The 16,738-nt window shown below is 50.0% G+C and overlaps 2 protein-coding genes and 2 non-coding genes across 14 annotated transcripts; 3 read left to right on the plus strand and 1 right to left on the minus strand.

The window, feature by feature from the left end:
• Nucleotides 1-132: 132 nt before the first annotated feature.
• On the plus strand, nt 133-4,565 carry RACK1 (receptor for activated C kinase 1). The gene is made up of 8 exons (XM_047729288.1): nt 133-355; nt 1,301-1,472; nt 1,993-2,140; nt 2,374-2,469; nt 2,881-2,991; nt 3,406-3,546; nt 3,942-4,052; nt 4,453-4,565. The coding sequence occupies exons 1-8, from the start codon at nt 247-249 to the stop codon at nt 4,516-4,518; spliced, it is 954 nt and encodes a 317-aa protein (XP_047585244.1). The 5' UTR covers nt 133-246; the 3' UTR covers nt 4,519-4,565.
• On the plus strand, nt 649-716 carry LOC125101457 (small nucleolar RNA SNORD95). The gene has a single exon (XR_007127855.1). It is a non-coding gene; the product is annotated as a small nucleolar RNA SNORD95 (small nucleolar RNA).
• LOC125101448 (small nucleolar RNA SNORD96 family) lies at nt 1,779-1,855 on the plus strand. Its single transcript, XR_007127848.1, has one exon. It is a non-coding gene; the product is annotated as a small nucleolar RNA SNORD96 family (small nucleolar RNA).
• An 848-nt stretch (nt 4,566-5,413) lies between the features above and the next one.
• TRIM41 (tripartite motif containing 41) lies at nt 5,414-16,706 on the minus strand. Of its 11 annotated transcripts, none has more exons than XM_047729277.1 (8): nt 14,058-15,583; nt 10,379-10,474; nt 8,404-8,667; nt 7,817-7,839; nt 7,491-7,618; nt 6,842-7,017; nt 6,203-6,266; nt 5,414-5,748 (listed from the first exon to the last, which is right to left on the minus strand). In XM_047729277.1, the coding sequence occupies exons 1-8, from the start codon at nt 14,865-14,867 to the stop codon at nt 5,627-5,629; spliced, it is 1,683 nt and encodes a 560-aa protein (XP_047585233.1). In that variant the 5' UTR covers nt 14,868-15,583; the 3' UTR covers nt 5,414-5,626. The 11 variants fall into 11 exon arrangements, 7 of the variants coding, with proteins under 7 accessions (XP_047585233.1, XP_047585234.1, XP_047585229.1 ...); XM_047729278.1 differs by having other exon boundaries at nt 8,404-8,634; nt 14,058-15,578; XR_007127359.1 differs by having other exon boundaries at nt 5,673-5,748; nt 6,592-7,017; nt 14,058-15,582.
• Nucleotides 16,707-16,738: the final 32 nt, after the last annotated feature.

The following is a 16,738-nucleotide window of genomic DNA, read 5'->3' on the forward strand; positions in this document are numbered from 1 at the left end:
AGAGAGGACCATGAGGTTTTGTCATTTCAACTCGCCCTTTAACCTACGTGGCGCCGCCATCTTAAGCAGAAGTGAACGACGGGGGCCGCCATTTTTGTTCGAACGGGCGGGTATTTCCGGTTCCGGCGGGGGCCTTTTCTCCCTTTTCCTCTGCAGGGCCGCGGCGGGACCGGCTGTGCTGCTAGTCTCTCTGAACTATCCAGCTCCATCCTTGTCGCCTCGGCGACACCTGCACTCCCCGCCAACATGACTGAGCAGATGACACTTCGTGGCACCCTCAAGGGCCACAACGGCTGGGTGACTCAGATCGCCACGACTCCCCAGTTCCCGGACATGATACTGTCCGCCTCTCGAGGTACGAGCTAAGGTGCGGGGCAGAGGATTGAGGGGTCGGGGGGTTGCGCGCGTCTCCTAGAGTTGTCAGTGGCGCGCGAGTTGGCTGCTTGGAAAACTCGGTTCGGGTGTGCGTTGCGGTATGCGGCCCCGGCCCTAGGCCTCAGCCCGGACAAGCCCGTGAGACATCCCACTTGGCCGAGATGGAGATCTATCAGTTCGTGGCTGGCAGGAGGATTGCAGGGTTGGGTTTTCTTTCTTGCCCACCTTCTCGCAGGTGTGGCTGAGCGTGCACAGGAGCCTACGGGGTCGGGCGGGGCGGTGATGACCCCAACATGCCATCTGAGTGCCTGTGCTGAGATCCAGAGGCTGTTTCTGAGCTTCCGCCCGGCCCTGTGCGTAGTGGCTAGTGGATGGACTCCACGGGAACGTCGTAACTCCAATCTCCTTGCTGGCCCGTGCCTTCCACCCCACCCCACCCACTATTAAAAGTAGTCTGGGGCCAGGATAATGTTTGGCGCTTAATTGGAAATCTTGCTGAGCCTAACACGTTTCAGTGAAAGCAACCGGTCCCACGGCGTGTAAGGCAGCTTTCCATCAGCAGTTGTAGGAATCCCATAGCTCGTCTTCCCATACTCAAGCGGCAGTGTTCATGGTTTAGACCTCAGAGCAGACTCAAAAGAGATGGTGAGTTGATCCGAATATTAGAAGAGGGCATCCATAGTCTAATCAAGTTCTGCACCCCTGAGTTTAATTTTTGTGGCATTATTTAGTTCTGCTTGACTCCTTTCTAAATAGCCAGTCGCTTGCCCTTGACTACTAACAGCTCTTAGCCTGTGGTTCTCCTCCGCCCTTGAGTGTCTTTAATTTGTTATCTTTTGAGTCCAGCAATGACCTTGAGGGATCCTGGATTATCAGCAAGTGGCTATGGGATTCCTCACTGGGTTTCTCTCTTAACCTCCCCTAGATAAGACCATCATCATGTGGAAGCTGACCAGGGATGAGACAAACTATGGCATCCCTCAGCGTGCTCTTCGGGGTCATTCCCACTTTGTCAGTGATGTAGTCATCTCCTCAGATGGCCAGTTTGCCCTCTCCGGCTCCTGGGATGGAACCCTTCGTCTCTGGGATCTCACAACGCAAGTAGCTGCTCATTTAACTCCGGGACAGTGGGAAAAAGCTGAGCAGAAATGAGGTAGATGCTGTTGGGAGGTGGTTTCCAAGGGACAGTGAGGTTCACCGTGGGAACTGTGAGGCAAGAGAGTACATAGAGAAGCTGGTTGGGGTTGTTAGGTTTCCATCCTTGCTAGTTTTAATTAGTTAGGCAGAATTGTTAGGAGTGGGCGGTTGAGCACTTTTTCCACACACTGTGGTTGGGAGTAGGCGAGTGTTTGAAGCTGGTTAGCTTGGGAGCTCAGTCTTTGGATCTTCAGGCATAATGGAGGATCCCAGTGATGACAGATGACATTGTCAGCCAATCCCCACGTGGGAGTGAGGACATGTCCTGCAATTCTGAAGGGATGCCTGTTGTGATCAGACCCATTTCCAGGATCATGTGATTAATGGCAGCCCCAGTGAGACAGGAACAAGGCCAGGGAAACAGTGTGACGTGGAAGGATGTTTGTGGCATTTAGAGACTGACCAAGTCCTCCTCCTCAGGGGTACCACCACACGCAGATTTGTAGGACATACCAAGGATGTGCTGAGTGTGGCCTTCTCCTCTGACAACCGGCAAATTGTTTCTGGCTCCCGAGATAAAACTATCAAGCTGTGGAATACTCTGGGTGTATGCAAATATACTGTCCAGGTAACCGTGAAGGCACATGCAGCAAGCACGTGTTGAAGATTCTCTCCTCTTAACTTTTGCAGTATGTGGTGATTTCAAGCCTGGCCTGGACTCTAAAGGAGTTTTGTTAATATTAAGGTTTGGGTTCTGGGGGTATGAATACTTTCCATGTAAGTGAGGGAAGGGGGCATGGTGGGGTTCTGGTTTCATAGGGACAAGACAGTTTCTCCTGATTTCTTTTCTGTCCTTTGCAGGATGAAAGCCATTCGGAGTGGGTATCTTGTGTCCGATTCTCACCCAATAGCAGCAATCCCATTATTGTCTCCTGTGGCTGGGACAAGCTGGTCAAGGTGAGCGTGGAACCAGGGTGTAGGGCCTTTACTAGCCACAGTGTGCTCCCACTGCCTCCCAGGTGGTCATAGGCTCTAACTTTGAAAGCTTTGTCCTTCAGTTGGCTTTTCCTATTGCTGTCTTCTAAATACAGGTCATTAGTTTTTGATAACTTGCTCTGAGGTAGCTAATTAAGCCCATTGTCCCTTATAAAACAACACAGAACATTTGTTAATCTTTTTTAATCTTAATTGTCCTTGGGTGATCCAGATTCTTTGAACCTTTTTGTTACTGATAGAATGAAAAATGGCCACCCTGTCCTTGAGTGCTTTTAAATAAGGTGCCGTGCCTTTTTGTCTTGAGCCCTCCTGACCCCAGTGGATTCAGAACCAGTGTCTTCACCTGTTACCCCCCAATGTCCCAAACCCTAGGTATGGAACTTGGCGAACTGCAAGCTGAAAACCAATCACATCGGCCACACGGGCTACCTGAACACTGTAACTGTCTCTCCAGATGGATCCCTCTGCGCTTCTGGAGGGAAGGTATTCAGGAACTGGGAGTTACTACTCAGTGGGGGACAGCGTTTTAGAAAGAATACTTAAAATAATGAGATAGTAATCCACGAATAAGTATTTCTTAAGATTGCTTTCTAGAAATGACATAAATAAGGCATACTCTTTGAAACAAAAAGATTGTTTTCAGTAAAGCTGATTTTTTTGAAGCTATTGATTAGGAGGTTTCAGTTTTCAGAACTAATTGTAGTGGTTTACTTAGAAGTTGTCAGGATGTTGCAGGGTTGGTGAGGTTTCCTGGATTAAAGGAAGGGCACTCAGGTAAATACTGGTATTTGAATCATTAGCTTTGGGGACATTTGTTGGGGGGAGTGACGGAATTTTGAAACCATTAACATCTGGAATAGGTTGCATACTGCTTTGGTCACTCCCTTCTCTTCCCAGGATGGCCAGGCCATGCTGTGGGATCTCAACGAAGGCAAACACCTCTATACACTCGATGGTGGGGACATCATCAATGCCCTGTGCTTCAGTCCTAACCGATACTGGCTCTGTGCTGCCACGGGCCCCAGCATCAAGATCTGGGTGAGTGTGGGCTACAGTTAAGGCTGAGCACCTGGCTGTATTCTCTGAGCCCTAGCAGTGTTGTGAGTTCCTGATTTGTCACGGATGGGATTCAGGCTTCTTGAACCGTGGGGCTATCAGTGGAACTCCAGGAAGAGCAAGTTAACAGCTTCCCATGATTGGAATTTACAGTGGTGGCAGATACTTGCCTGCTAAAAGGGATGGCAAATTACAGCTTACTCAACCTCAGCATAAATGACATGTTGGTCTAGGTTGTTCTGGAGGGGAGGAAGAGAGGCAGTCCTGTGCATTTTTAGGCTGTTCAGCAACATCCTCAGCCTCTTTCCTCCTGCCCTGCACCCAGAGATGCCTGTAGTAGAGTCTATCCTTATCCGGATTTTTTTCCTCTTCCTCAGGACTTGGAAGGCAAGATCATTGTAGACGAACTAAAGCAAGAAGTTATCAGTACGAGCAGCAAGGCAGAGCCACCTCAGTGTACCTCTCTGGCCTGGTCTGCTGATGGCCAGGTAAGTAGGTCTCTCCCTAAGTGACTTGGCTTCTACCATTTCTCTCTCCCTTTATGTCCTTGGTGTATCTTTGACATAAAGTTAAAATGACAAAATTTGCCAGGGTGATTTGGGAGGACCAGATTAGCTGTGTCAGTGAATAGAGTACATCTTCCCACATCGGAAGGTAAATTGATATAGCAGTCAGTGATTACCTGCCTTCAGTTAACACCTTAGATGACTTAACCATTTTACAAAAGTATGACTCCTTAATATACTAGCCGTTGCCTTCTCTAGAATACATACCACTTACAACCTGGTGGTTAGAAGACTAGGAATTTTAAAAGAAAGGCCATCCTTACTAGAAATGTAGCGTTCTGTGGCTCTGACATGATCTGTTGCTATCCTTTCTCCCTTGCAGACTCTGTTTGCTGGCTACACAGACAACCTGGTGCGTGTGTGGCAGGTGACCATCGGCACCCGTTAGAAATATGGTAGAGCTTTAGGAATAAAACATTGATTTTCTGACTTTTAGAAAGTGTCTTTCTCTAATAAGCAAAAAAGCTACTTTGTAATGCTGTGCTGTATCACAATATCCTGTGTCTTAGCTATACATCTTCTAGGCCTCCCTTAAGTCTGGAGAAAATGTACTTCAGGATTAGTAAAACCTCAGTTCTAGCTTCTAACACAGAAGAAATAATTGAACAAATAGGCATTTTGTCATTGCTCAAAGCGGTATTATAAAAGAAGATATTCTGAAACGCCTCAGGTTAGGGTAGGCAGTCAGGTTGGGTCTTTTTGTTGGAGAGTTTTGAATCCTTGATCTATGATGAAACAACTCTCATGAGAAGAACTGCTGCTTAATCATTACTTTTTACTCCTTCCATTGTTGGACATTAAAAATTGTAGCGTGGTCTGCAGGTATTTGTAAATAAGTCACAGCAGGCTTTTTTCTCAAATGGCAGAGGAGTACCATGGAACATGTTGATGTAGCCTGTACAGATTTTCCATTTCCTTTTCTATCAACTCCTAATGGTAATGAGACCTCTCCAGCTTTTATGGTATTTCAACTAGATAAAATGACACAGAGATTATGAAAATGTGAAGATTCTTGGAAAAACCATAGTCTTAAAGCAGGAAACAATCAGTACATCCTAAAAAGAGTTTCAATTAAAAAAAACCTGTAGGTCATTCAGATGGGGCTGGGGGAGGAGTACCACCATCTTATTGATCACACCTGGGAAAGGGGTGACTAGTGCAAAAGGCAGGTTATCACGGGAAAGTATAATCAGTCCTCAGTTGTCTGGCATCACAGAAGAACTGGCTTATTATGGAGATTGTCTCATCCTGGTTTTGCTCATCTAAAGGAAAGGACTCAACAAAAGAAGCAAATAAACTTTTTATTTCCACAACACAACCCATCTTCCCTTTTCCCCAGGAACATAAATTGACCTCTGCCATCAAAGTAGAGGACAAAAGCTGACAAGTGACAGAAGGCAAGGGGTTACTAGAAAAATAGATTATACCCAAGGCTCTTCTGGGGATCCAAACCCCTGTCCCCAGGCTCCTGGTCAGGGCTCACCAAATGGAGAAAACTAAAGACATGAAGAGGCTGGAAACTGACACAAGGAATTCCATTGAGCAAAGGGGAAAGGAGCCTGGCAGTGAAAAGACCTGGAGGGGTTGGGTGGGGTGAGCTTTACTCCTAGTTTGAGTGCTGGAAAAAAGGAAGGGGGAGAAAATAATTTATTGGGTGATACAATGGTATATAGTTTCAATCATGTCAACCATTCCAGAGCTCTCAAGCTAAATTCTGGCCAGTCTATGGAGGTAGAAATTGGGGATGGAAGGAGTTCAGAATCCCTCCTACTTCCCCTGGAGAGTATAGACATTTATTACCCAGCTCTACCCTTTCACCCAACCTGCCTCCCCAAAAAAAGCTTCCAAATCCCTTAGCTAAAATTTGCATCAGAAAATGGAATGGGAGCAGACCTGTGTCTTGCCCAAGTACCCCCAGCCTGGGAACTGACAAGGTTGAAGAGCAGGGGCAGGGAAAGGGAAGTTAAGTAATGGAGTTACATCTCCCCTCATCCCCTACTCAAACTCAGACCCCTGGGTGGGTAGAGGGAAGGGAAACCAGGCAGCTGTTCTCATCAGGGACCCATGCAGACCTGTTGGACAGACATTGCAGGTGAGAGAAGGCTGAGCTGCAGGCCAGGAGGGTTCTTTAGACTCCTAGAGGGAGAAGCGGGCCTGGGTCAAAGGGGAGCAGGAAGCAACAAACAGTGGAAGGAGCCTTTGAGCCCCCAAACTTATGGGCCACCCTCCACCACCACCCGCCCCCCAAGTGCTAACCAGAGGGGCCCCTGCGGGTGGCAGGCTAATCAAGGGCAGAGCTTGATACGGGTGCCCTTGGAGAGCACCCGAAAGAAAGGGAAGACACGCTCGCCCAGGAAAGCAGCTGAGAAGGTATGCACGTGGGCTAGAGTCTCCGCATTGTAGAAGCCCAGGCGCCCAGCCTCATAGTCCAGGTACACGCCAAAGCGCCGTGGTTTCTCACTTGGGCTCAGCAGTGTCTGCTCCGTTGAGCTCTGTGCCTGGTAGCGTTTCCCGTTGGTGCCCACACACCACACTTCCCTCTGGAGCAGGGGCTGTTGGGGTAGGTGGAGCCGGCGGCGGCGATGGTGATGACGTGAGGAGCTGGCATCCCCGCTGCCCACAGAGGACCCCCCAGAGCCCACCTTCTCCTTATGATGGGTCGATTCACGGGCAGCGCCCACCGCCCAGCCCCGCCGCCCGCCCACCTCTACCTCCCAGTAGTGCCGGCCAGAGCGGAAGCCTTGGGCCCCCAATACGCAGCAGTCGGCTGAGAAGCGCTTGGAATGGTCAGCAACCTCCTGCCGCCGCTCTGCCAGGCGGACCCCCCGGCGGTCAGGGGACAGCATCAGAGCTGGGTGAGCCGTGTCAGGGTCCAGCGTCAGGTCCACTTGGGGTGGGGGTAGGGGGAGAAGGACAAATACGCCAGAACAACTGAACAAAAGAACTTTTTCCCCATCAGTAGCCAACTCTAAGATTCAGCCTTTCCTGCTGTCCACCCCTTGCCTCCCTCCCTCCCAGGCTTCCAGGTGTCCTCACCCCACCCCATCCTAAAAGCCAGACTTGAGTTTCTATGGCCTCCACTTCTTGCTTCCATTCTTGTTTCCAGGACACTGGACGGGTCTAACCTCTGGCCCTGGCTCTTCTTGCTACCCACCCCTCCTCCCTCCCCCCGCCACCACCACCTACCTGGTCTAGGATAAAAGCTACTCTTGGCTTGAGGCCCCAAGCAGCCTACCTACCTGTATCCTGCTCCACTTCAGCCCCAATCTCCCCCCGCCTGGGGCCCCGATCTTCCCCCCTCTCAGATCCCAATCTCAGGTTTGGAAAGGGAAAGGAAGGTCGTAAAAGTGACCTCCCTACCTCGGGCAGCCTGACAGAACATCCGGCTCATTTTCCTCACGATGGCATCTGTCAAGAAGTCATGGCTATGGGGTTGACACGGGTCAGGGGACCAGACCTCTGGGGGCTGCAGCTGTACCTCTTCACACCTGGAGGAAGGGGACCGGGCAGGGGGTGGGACCATGATATTCCCAGAGGGAAGAACAAAAGCTGAGGGGAAGGAGAGGAGGGTCCAGAGGCAGAAACTCGGGTCCTGGGGAAGGAAGGAAAGGAGCGGGATATCCAAGAGAGGTAGGGATGGGGAACCAGATGCCACTGGGTCACAGAGGAAAAGGGTGGCAACACACCTATTGAAAGTCTCCTTGATGTCCTGGGAATAACAGAAACAAAAAGAGGGAGAGGGGAAAAGAGACAAAGAGAGAGTCAGCTGCACAGAGACAGCTCCTTTCTCCCAATCTGATTCCAGCCAGAGAAAGGACTGAACTTGAACAGGGAGTAAGAAAAAGCATCCTCAAGGCCCTCAATAAGCGTATGTCTATCTCAATCATCCCTATGCCTCAGCACACCTAATTCATCTCAATCTGTTACGAGACCAGTAACAGAATTTTCAACCCCAGTAAAAGAATTTTCACAACATGACTTGTGAATCTTTTTCAGGATATCTCTGTCAAAACTTCTTTCCTTAACTCTCCTTTAAAACCCTCATTCTACAATTGGATCTTCTTTCTTTTCACTGGGTATAATCACACGCACACCACATTTGGCATTAACTCTGTCCCCAGCCTCAAAAAACCTTTGGTCTTGGGTTAAATCATTGTGGGGGCCTCTCAATGAGGAGAGAGGCAGCTCTTAACAGACGTTTGGTAAGCACTGCCTGACAGAGCAAATAGGGGTTTTGGGGAGAAGGGGTGATAAGGAAGGGGACACTGCTCACCTGGAGCAGCCGCAGGCCCCCCTGCTGGCTCCGCTCCTGGGCCTCAGCCAGCAGGCGGCTCAGCTGGGCAGCCTGCTCTGCCAGGCGGCTGGCTGCTGCTCCTGCACGCCCTAGCTGGGCTTCATGCATCTCTCGGAGGCGCCGCTCCAACCCTGCCTGCTCTTCAGCCAGAAACCGTGTCAGCCGCCCGAACTCCGAGGCCACAGCTGCCAGCTCTGACTTCATCTGGCTCTGGGATGATGCAAAGGGGATGGTGGATACCACCTCAACACACAGAAACATAAACTTCCAATTTTGCAACTGCTGCCCCTCAACCAAGGTAACGGAGCCCTACATCCCAAATGGAAAGAGGCCCCTGTCCCCTTCCCCACCTCCCAGCCTTACCGGGCACCACTCTCACACCCCCAGCACACTGGTCTCAAACTCAACAATTTCTGTCTGCAACTTATCTCCACCCTGGCTAACTAACTTCATTCATCCTTCTGGTCTAAGCTTAAAGATATTCCTAGAGAGAAGTCTTCCCTCCCCTCCAGATCTAAATCAGGACCACCCCCATAAGTATCATTGTATATCATGGCATTAATCTTAATTTATAAGTATGTTTACATTGAAGTATCTTTTAACATCCTTTTCCACCACTGCATAATCTCTGTTTACCACAAGGTCCTCAGACCCTGGAAGAGCACCAACCACAAAGTAGGTACTTAGTAAGAACTTTTCTAAATGAATGAATAAAAAATTCAGGAATCAAGATGTCAAGTTAAGATCTTGACTATACCACTAATGACCTGAGAAAAGTCACCTAATCCTTCTAGATCAGGAGTCTAGCGAACTTTTCCTATAAAGAGCCAAATAATATTTTACATTTTAACAGCCAAGAGGCAAAATCATGGGCATCATGGTGTAGGTACTTCTAACTGTAATGACAGAAAACTTCTGCTCACTCTCATCCCATTTGCCTGAGCTGGGGACTCTTAGATAAGGTCATGCTTTCCACCCATCAGCTAGAGACATTTTTGGGACATAGTATAGCAGGCCAGAGAGGAAAGGAAGTTCTGACTGACCAAGTGAGTGAAGGAAGTCAGTTTCACCCTCTGTCCCAGAGACGCTCAGATCCTGACATCATCTCTCTGTAACCCAGGACCCCAGAAGTCACAATCTGAGTATCTGACTAGCGGCAAGAGGACTCCGTGACTCCCAGACTCAGATTCCACTACTTGGTCCCTGGCAGTTGCAAAGGGACCTAATATGTAGGTACAAAAAATAAGCACAAGCCCTGGGAAGTGGCAAGACCCCTCACTGACCAGGGCAGTAGGCACGGGAGAGATGAAGGAAGAGGCTTGGTCTCCAAAGCTCAGTGCCAAGCCATTCTCAGTGCTTGCTGACCTTACAAAAACAGGTACAGAGTTGGGGGTGAGGGGTTGATATTAGGGGAAAAAATATCTAAAAATACTCTTTGGGGAGGAGTGATCAATCATGAGAAACAGCTGAGAAACACGACTGAAAAGACTCAGTCTCTGCCATGCTAATAGTCACAAATTTCTATCCTCCATTAAACACCCTGGTACCCCCTCTCCTGCTCAGGGCTGCTCTGCCATCTATCCTGGGAACTTCTCTGATGGCTGTTACATGGATTTTCCTTGCTCACTTCTGCCCTCTGTGCTATCTGGTGTGGTGGGGACTGGGCCTGGAGCGAGGTGTCTAGGTGGAAAGCCTGCTTTTTTGCAGCCCTGGGCCAGGGACCCAACCTCTCTTCACCAGGCCTGCTACCACTCTATTTTGGAACCTAGAAACAAACATACTCTCTACCATCCAAAGCCCCTCTCTCTTCCAGATCCTGAGAATATGTCTACTTCTCTCCCAGGCCTCGGCTGCCTCTCTTCAGGGAATCTAGTCACGACTTTTGAGCGTACGCAGCCCATCTTCCCTGCCCAGATTACAGAGCCAGTCAGCCCTATCAAGGACATTCACCCACCTTCAGCTCTGTCACCCGCCTCTCCTCCTTGGCCTTCATCTTCTGCACAGCCTCTAGGTGCTTCCTCAGTGGTTCCACGTGCCCCTGCAATTTGGCCTGAGAGAATGGGAAAGGAAGGTTAGAGGTCTGGGATGGGAGAGGCACCTGCTTTCAGTGCCCATCTGCCCCATCCTCCCTGCAGTGCACTGGGGCCCAAAGCCTGATCCCCACCACAGGTATTAAATAAGCATCATACTCCCTTCCTCCCCTTTCTTCTCTTCAAATGACAAATGCCTCCAATACTCTGCCTGTACCCATGTACAGAAGCCATGTACAGAACCCCAGATCCTCTAAAAGTAGGATTCTGAGGACTACAGGCTCCATACTCAGAGTTGGCTGGACCTGGCTTGAAGCCCTCATCACATGAAGTCCTCCTGTATGATGTTCCTGCCTATGGTCCTTTCCCCCTCATTAGCAATCTTCCTTGTAACTTTCATCTCTAAAAACTTCTCTGACGATTTTGTTCCTGTCCTAAAGATCCTTCCGTGGTTCTCCACCATCTGCAAAATATGAGGCCCTCATTGCCTCTACGTTTCTAGCCTCCTCTCCTCTACTTAACCCTTTCTAATACAAACTCTTAGTTTTAGCCACATAAAACTACCTGTCTTTACCTGAATGTAATTCCATATCTTTATCCATGCTGCTCCCTCTACCTGGGATTGCCTTTCGCCATTTGGCCCAAGGCATTTTTCCTTTAAAACCCAGCTACCCGACCATGGTCCAGATCCTCCCTGCCCCCACTTCCTGTCACCCCAAGGAACATGAATACAACCTTTATAATACTTCTGAGGCACTGTCATGATTTTTAAGTAGGCTTCCCCCAAGATAGGGGGGCAGGGGCCCCACATGATTTCTATGCCTCCCTGTCCGTTTCTCTCCCACTCACTTACTAACTGAAGAACAAAAATCCTCTCTTCCTATGGTTTTAATCTACACAGCCAATATGCATTGAGCTCTATGTTCCAATCACTTGTAACAGAATCTTTATCTTTAAAAGACTGTTAGAGACCAGAGATGAGCCCAACCTGTTTTCTTCCCTTTTCAATGTTTCCTACTACTTCTGCCTTTCTCTCTCCTTTCCTTGAGAGGCAGTACAGGGCAGAAGATCTTAAGTCTAGACTCCAATCTAAACCTGAATGTATCCAAGTGACCTGATGCAAGCTACACTTCAAGTTTCCTCACCTTACACGGGAATTGGTAATAACAGAATCTACCTAATGGACAGTATGCTTCACACAGTCTGGCATGTACCAAAGATCAGTAACTGTTATCTAATATTCTCTACCTGTGTCTAAGCTGCCAATGACAACCTGATAATGACCCTTGAACTAAAGAGGTTACTGACCCAGAGTACAAAAGGCAGTTGTTGCACAGGATAAGTGGTTGTAGAAAAAACAACATTAAAAATATTACAAGTAATCACTAACATGAAAGTAGCATGAACTACAAAATTATCTTTTCATACTACTTTCTACTTTTCTCCAACTCTATTCAGAATTTATGATGCTTAAATTTCTCATTTAATATTTTTCCTAAATACTGGAAAATTGACAAAAAATTCATAAGCACAAATCCAAACAGAGTACGATTTAAGAAAAATTATCAAGGGCTTTCAACTTTTTAGGAGCTTTATTTAAACATCATTTGTATTATTACCTATTCAATAAAGAAATACTTCTACAAAACAACACTGTTTCAAGCTAGTGCTAGTTAATGTACATATTTGAAAAGGATTAACTATCTGCCCATAACATAGCCTGTAAGTTAGAAAAGGAATCACTCAACTTAGTTCTATATAGTAAAACTTATGTATTTACATCTGCTGATCAGTTAATGGCAGATTATTTGCATCTATATGGCCTCCTCAAACTGCAAATCCCTACTGGGCTGGCATACAACAGATGTGGCTAACACAAATTAAAATCCAGTTTCAGAAGCTCTTCAGAAGAGTCCTGTAGGAGGAGGGTGGAGAAGGGGTGGAACACCCATGAAGAGTCCACCCCAAGATTCAGTTAACAAACTGTCCATCAATGTGTATGGTAAACTAGGAGTCCAAAAAAAAAAAAAAGAGAGAGGTAAAAAAGGACAAAAGGAGATCACAACTTTCCCCAATAATGCAGTGTTTAAAAAACAGGTGATGTTACCAATGCAGTGATTCCCATGCTACACTGGGCTTTCTTAAAGATATTCTGATAATCTCCCTGTCTCTGACTCAGAATCTCGAGTGGTAGGGCCCACTGTACTTTTGAAAACTCCCCCAGTAACTGGGACAATCACTGCGTGGAAGAAACAGTTACTTGTCATGAAAGGATGTTAGGTTTGTCTTAGCTGTTACTCATAGCTGAGAAGTTATAGACTGGTTACTCTAAAATAGGGTAATGATAAGATTACCTAAATGAGGTTACTGTGTGAGAAGATATGAAAACATGGGTCATAACACAAAAAAGTTCCGCACATGGGAGCTACCCTCTCTTCCTCCTGGACCCACTATTTCAAACTAATCCCAGCTTTCACTAAGTGGTGCTATTTGTGCTGGCTGTCTCATAGACAGATCTTCACTTATATCCCCAAAGACTGAAGGCCAGAAGTACGGTGCAAAGTATTAACCAAACTAGAATCAGACTCCAAGAAGTCACATGTCAGGAAAGTCAAACAAGACATCTAAATGGTGGTGACACTGTTAACAGTATGCAGGGGTGCAGGCACAGGGGAGTGGGATCATAACCAAGTCCATCACTTACTAGTAACTGTGTGGCCCTGTGTACATTACTTAAATCTGTTTCCTAACCTCTAAAACAGGGATAGAAACTATATCAAACTTACACGATTGTTTTGAGTTTTAAATGAGACAGTCCATGAAAAGTGCTTAGTACAGTTCCTGGTGTACATCATAAGTTAACTGTTCACTAAAAATTAACTTTTAATCCTGGAGAAATTAGAGTTCCAAAACTTTCAGAGATGCCTGAGTGAATATTCGCAAGTGCAGAACCCGGTCTTCTGACTTAAGAAGCATCTCCCTTTCCCCTGCGTTCTCAGGAAAGGTAAGTTCTAGTCAGTACATAGACATGCAGATCCAGCAAAAGTCCGTGAGGAGAAACAAGCCCTATCGGGGGTAGGTGAGAAGCCCATCAAACGGCAAGTGCAGAGTATCTGTGTATGACACTAGTAATCATTTCTACATTCCTGCTCCTTAAGGCACTTTCTTTTTCCTTGAGGCCCCAATTAATTCCCAACTCTAGGGGTCTGAGTCAAGGACAGAGTGAAGACTCATCCAGAGGAAAATGAGACTGGTGGTAAAGCCTGAGGAGCCTGTCACCTGCACTCCTACACTTAAGAGACACTGGAAGTGGGAAACAGGAGTGCTTTTCCTAAGAGATGCAACCCAATGATATGCTATCACCCGGGCTTTGCCCAATTTTTTTTGAGGAAGCCAATCTTCCTGGTCTTCTTCACTGTTCTGCTTTGTCTGTGTGCAGGATCCTTCTCAGTCTAACCCACCGTGAGGCCAGTTAAGTGCTAAAAGGAGAATCAGCGAACCAGGGCATGAAGTTCTGGGGTTAGGAGGGGACATGTTTCCTTTTCCCAGCTCCTCTTACTTCCTCTCCACCCCCACTAAACTCCCATCCTCTACTTCTCTCACCTTATACTCCTGCACCACCTCCTCCAACGGCACCACGCTGTGCTGTTTGTGGCTCCTGGATTCTCGGCACACCACACAGATGGCCTCTTCATCCACCTCGCAGAAGAGCTTCAAGGCTTCCTGGTGTTTGGGACAAATGCCCTGCTCGCTCCCACGGCTCCCTCGACCAGGAGTTGGGTGCATCTGCCGAATCACCTGGACCATGTTGGCCAGCTGCAGGTTGGGGCGGAAACTCCGCCTGGGAAAGCTCTTTCGGCACTGGGGGCAGGTGAAGCACCTCCGAGGGGCTGGAGGCGGGGGCAGTGGGGTGACGGGGTCTAGCTCCTCTTCCTCGTCCTCCTCCAGCACTTCCTCCTCGTCCTCCTCATCCTCCCCTCTCAGGTCCTCCTCCATGTCCCCCAAGTAGTAGTCCAAATCTTCCTCCTCGTCCTCCTCCTCCCACACGTAGTCCATGTTGTCCCAGTTGGACCCTCCCATGCCACTGGTCCAGAACACACCCTCCTCTTCCTCCTCGACCTCCTCCTCCATGTCGCCCTCATAGTCTTCATCCCGCATGGGGGTGTCCCACCCCCCACCGGCCCCCACAGCCTCCACTTCCTCCTCCTCTCCGTCCTCCTCTTCCTCCTCCCGGTCCAACTCGTCTCTGTCCTCCTCATCCTCCCCTCCCCACAACTGGGTTACACACACTCGGCAGAAGTTGTGCCCGCAGCCGATGGACACGGGGTCCGTGAAGTAATCGAGGCAGATGGCGCACACCGCCTCCTCCTGAAGGGTCTGCACAGGGTTGGGTGCCATGGCAACGGCAGCCATCTTAGTGTCCAGTCAGCCAGTGTAGATGGGCGGTGGGGGGGGCTGGGGGCGGGGGTCTTCCCTCTCAGACGCCCTGACGACCCTGCCCCACCCCCACCCCGCCTCTCCACACCTTGCCTCAAGCGCAGACAGAGGAAGGTCCTCCCGACAACCCACCCCTCCACACAGAGTTCCCTACTCCTAGACGACAACCGTGTCTCTGCGAGTGGAGGGTACAGAGCTCAGCGATACAGCCAAGTCCCTCAGGTGGCCCTGAGTGCAAATCTGTCCCAACGCTCCCTTGGCCTCCTCATAAACCCCCGCCCCTCCTCACTTCCTGGCTCCGCCCCCTCACTTCCGGTCTTCCTTCCAACACTTCCGGTGTCTGCGAGTCTCCTAAGCTCGCGAGTTCCCTCCGCGGTAGCGCTACGCCCCCTTCTTTCCTCCCGGGCCCCTGGGCGACAGGAAACGGCGAGGAGACGCTCTAGCAGGCACACGGGAACAGGGCGGGAGGGCTAGAACGATGGAGGCCCTCGTCTCTGTAATATGAAGGAGCAGGGAACGCGGACGACCTGGAAGAACCGGCCTCCCCCATCCCCCGCCACTGGGGGTAAACTTCGGGGGACGGCGGAAGCGCTTAGCGGCTGTCCGCTCTCGGTGCCGTGACCGCGTCGGCCCGGCGCCATCCTACTAACCGAACACGGACGACTGCACCAGGGACTCCCCACAGCCGATTCCGGAAGCGGAGGGGCGGGTCCCGCTGAGCATCCTCAAGTACTTCCGGCCCTTCTAGGCCGCGGACTTTGTTGTTTGGGAACTCAGAGCTCCTCGGAGAGGGCTCGGGGCGGGGATCGGAGTCCTTGCCCATCCTCCCCCAACACAGTGGGCGTTTCCACAAGCGTTTGAGGAACTGCCGTGCGCTAGCTGCCGTATCGTTCAGACGAGTCGGCCAACTGCTCCTCCGTAAAGGAGGAGCGAAATCATGACTTGAACATTCACACAGTGAAACACTCTTTAGCTGTAGAAAGGGAATCCTCTTCAGGATGTGTCATGAGGTGAGGAAAGCGAGGTGCTGAGAAGTGTAGAACCATGCTACCGTTTGCAACACGGGACGGGATGTCGGGTGTATCTGGTAACTTTGTCGTCCTGCGTTTGCTCATGTAAAGTAAGGGCAAGCGTCCCTGTCAGAGGGTTTTGTGAAATTAGAGTCACTGTCATTTCAAAGCGGTTAGCAGGTTGTTGAGCACACGGTGGGTGAGTTTGGGGCCGTCGGTTCATTCGATGAAGCTTGGCGCTGGGCGCCACGCACGCCCCGTGCCCACACCGCCTCGAGGTGTGCGTGCGCGCGGCCCAGCCCGAGAGCAGGGCGTCAAACCGGGTTTGCGGTGCTCAGTTTATCCGAGAGGCTCCCGTCCAGGCTGCGGGACTGTGTGACTAAAAGTGCCGCTTTGGGACGCAGGGCGTCTCCGTCAAATACACCTTTGGAGTGACCGAAACAATACCCGAGGCTTCTGAAGAATTTCTCCTTTAATGAAACAAGACAGGGAAGCCTGCAGGGGCAGTGACAGGAACGTTCTTCGCGGGCCGACTTCCCGGGGAGCGCCGGCCGCTGCCGCGGGATGCCCAAACTGGGCGCGCGCGCTACTCACCCGGTCCTGGAGGCGCTTTGCCGCCCGTGGGGACGCGCCCGGAGGACGCCCGCTTCCTCAGAAGGGTGGCTGAACACGTCCGAACCAGCAATGCTCGTGGGTGAGCAACCAGACGAGGCCGTGCCCGGAGAAGTGTGGCCGCGAGCCCCGAACACAGCTCGGCCGCCGGCGCAGGGAACGCGCTCCGCTCGGAGTCCCGGCTTCGTCCAACCCGGTCACTCCTGACCCTGTGTAGCTTCAGAG

Source organism: Lutra lutra, chromosome 5, assembly GCF_902655055.1.
Source record: "Lutra lutra chromosome 5, mLutLut1.2, whole genome shotgun sequence".
In the NCBI taxonomy this organism is placed as follows: Eukaryota; Metazoa; Chordata; class Mammalia; order Carnivora; family Mustelidae; genus Lutra; species Lutra lutra.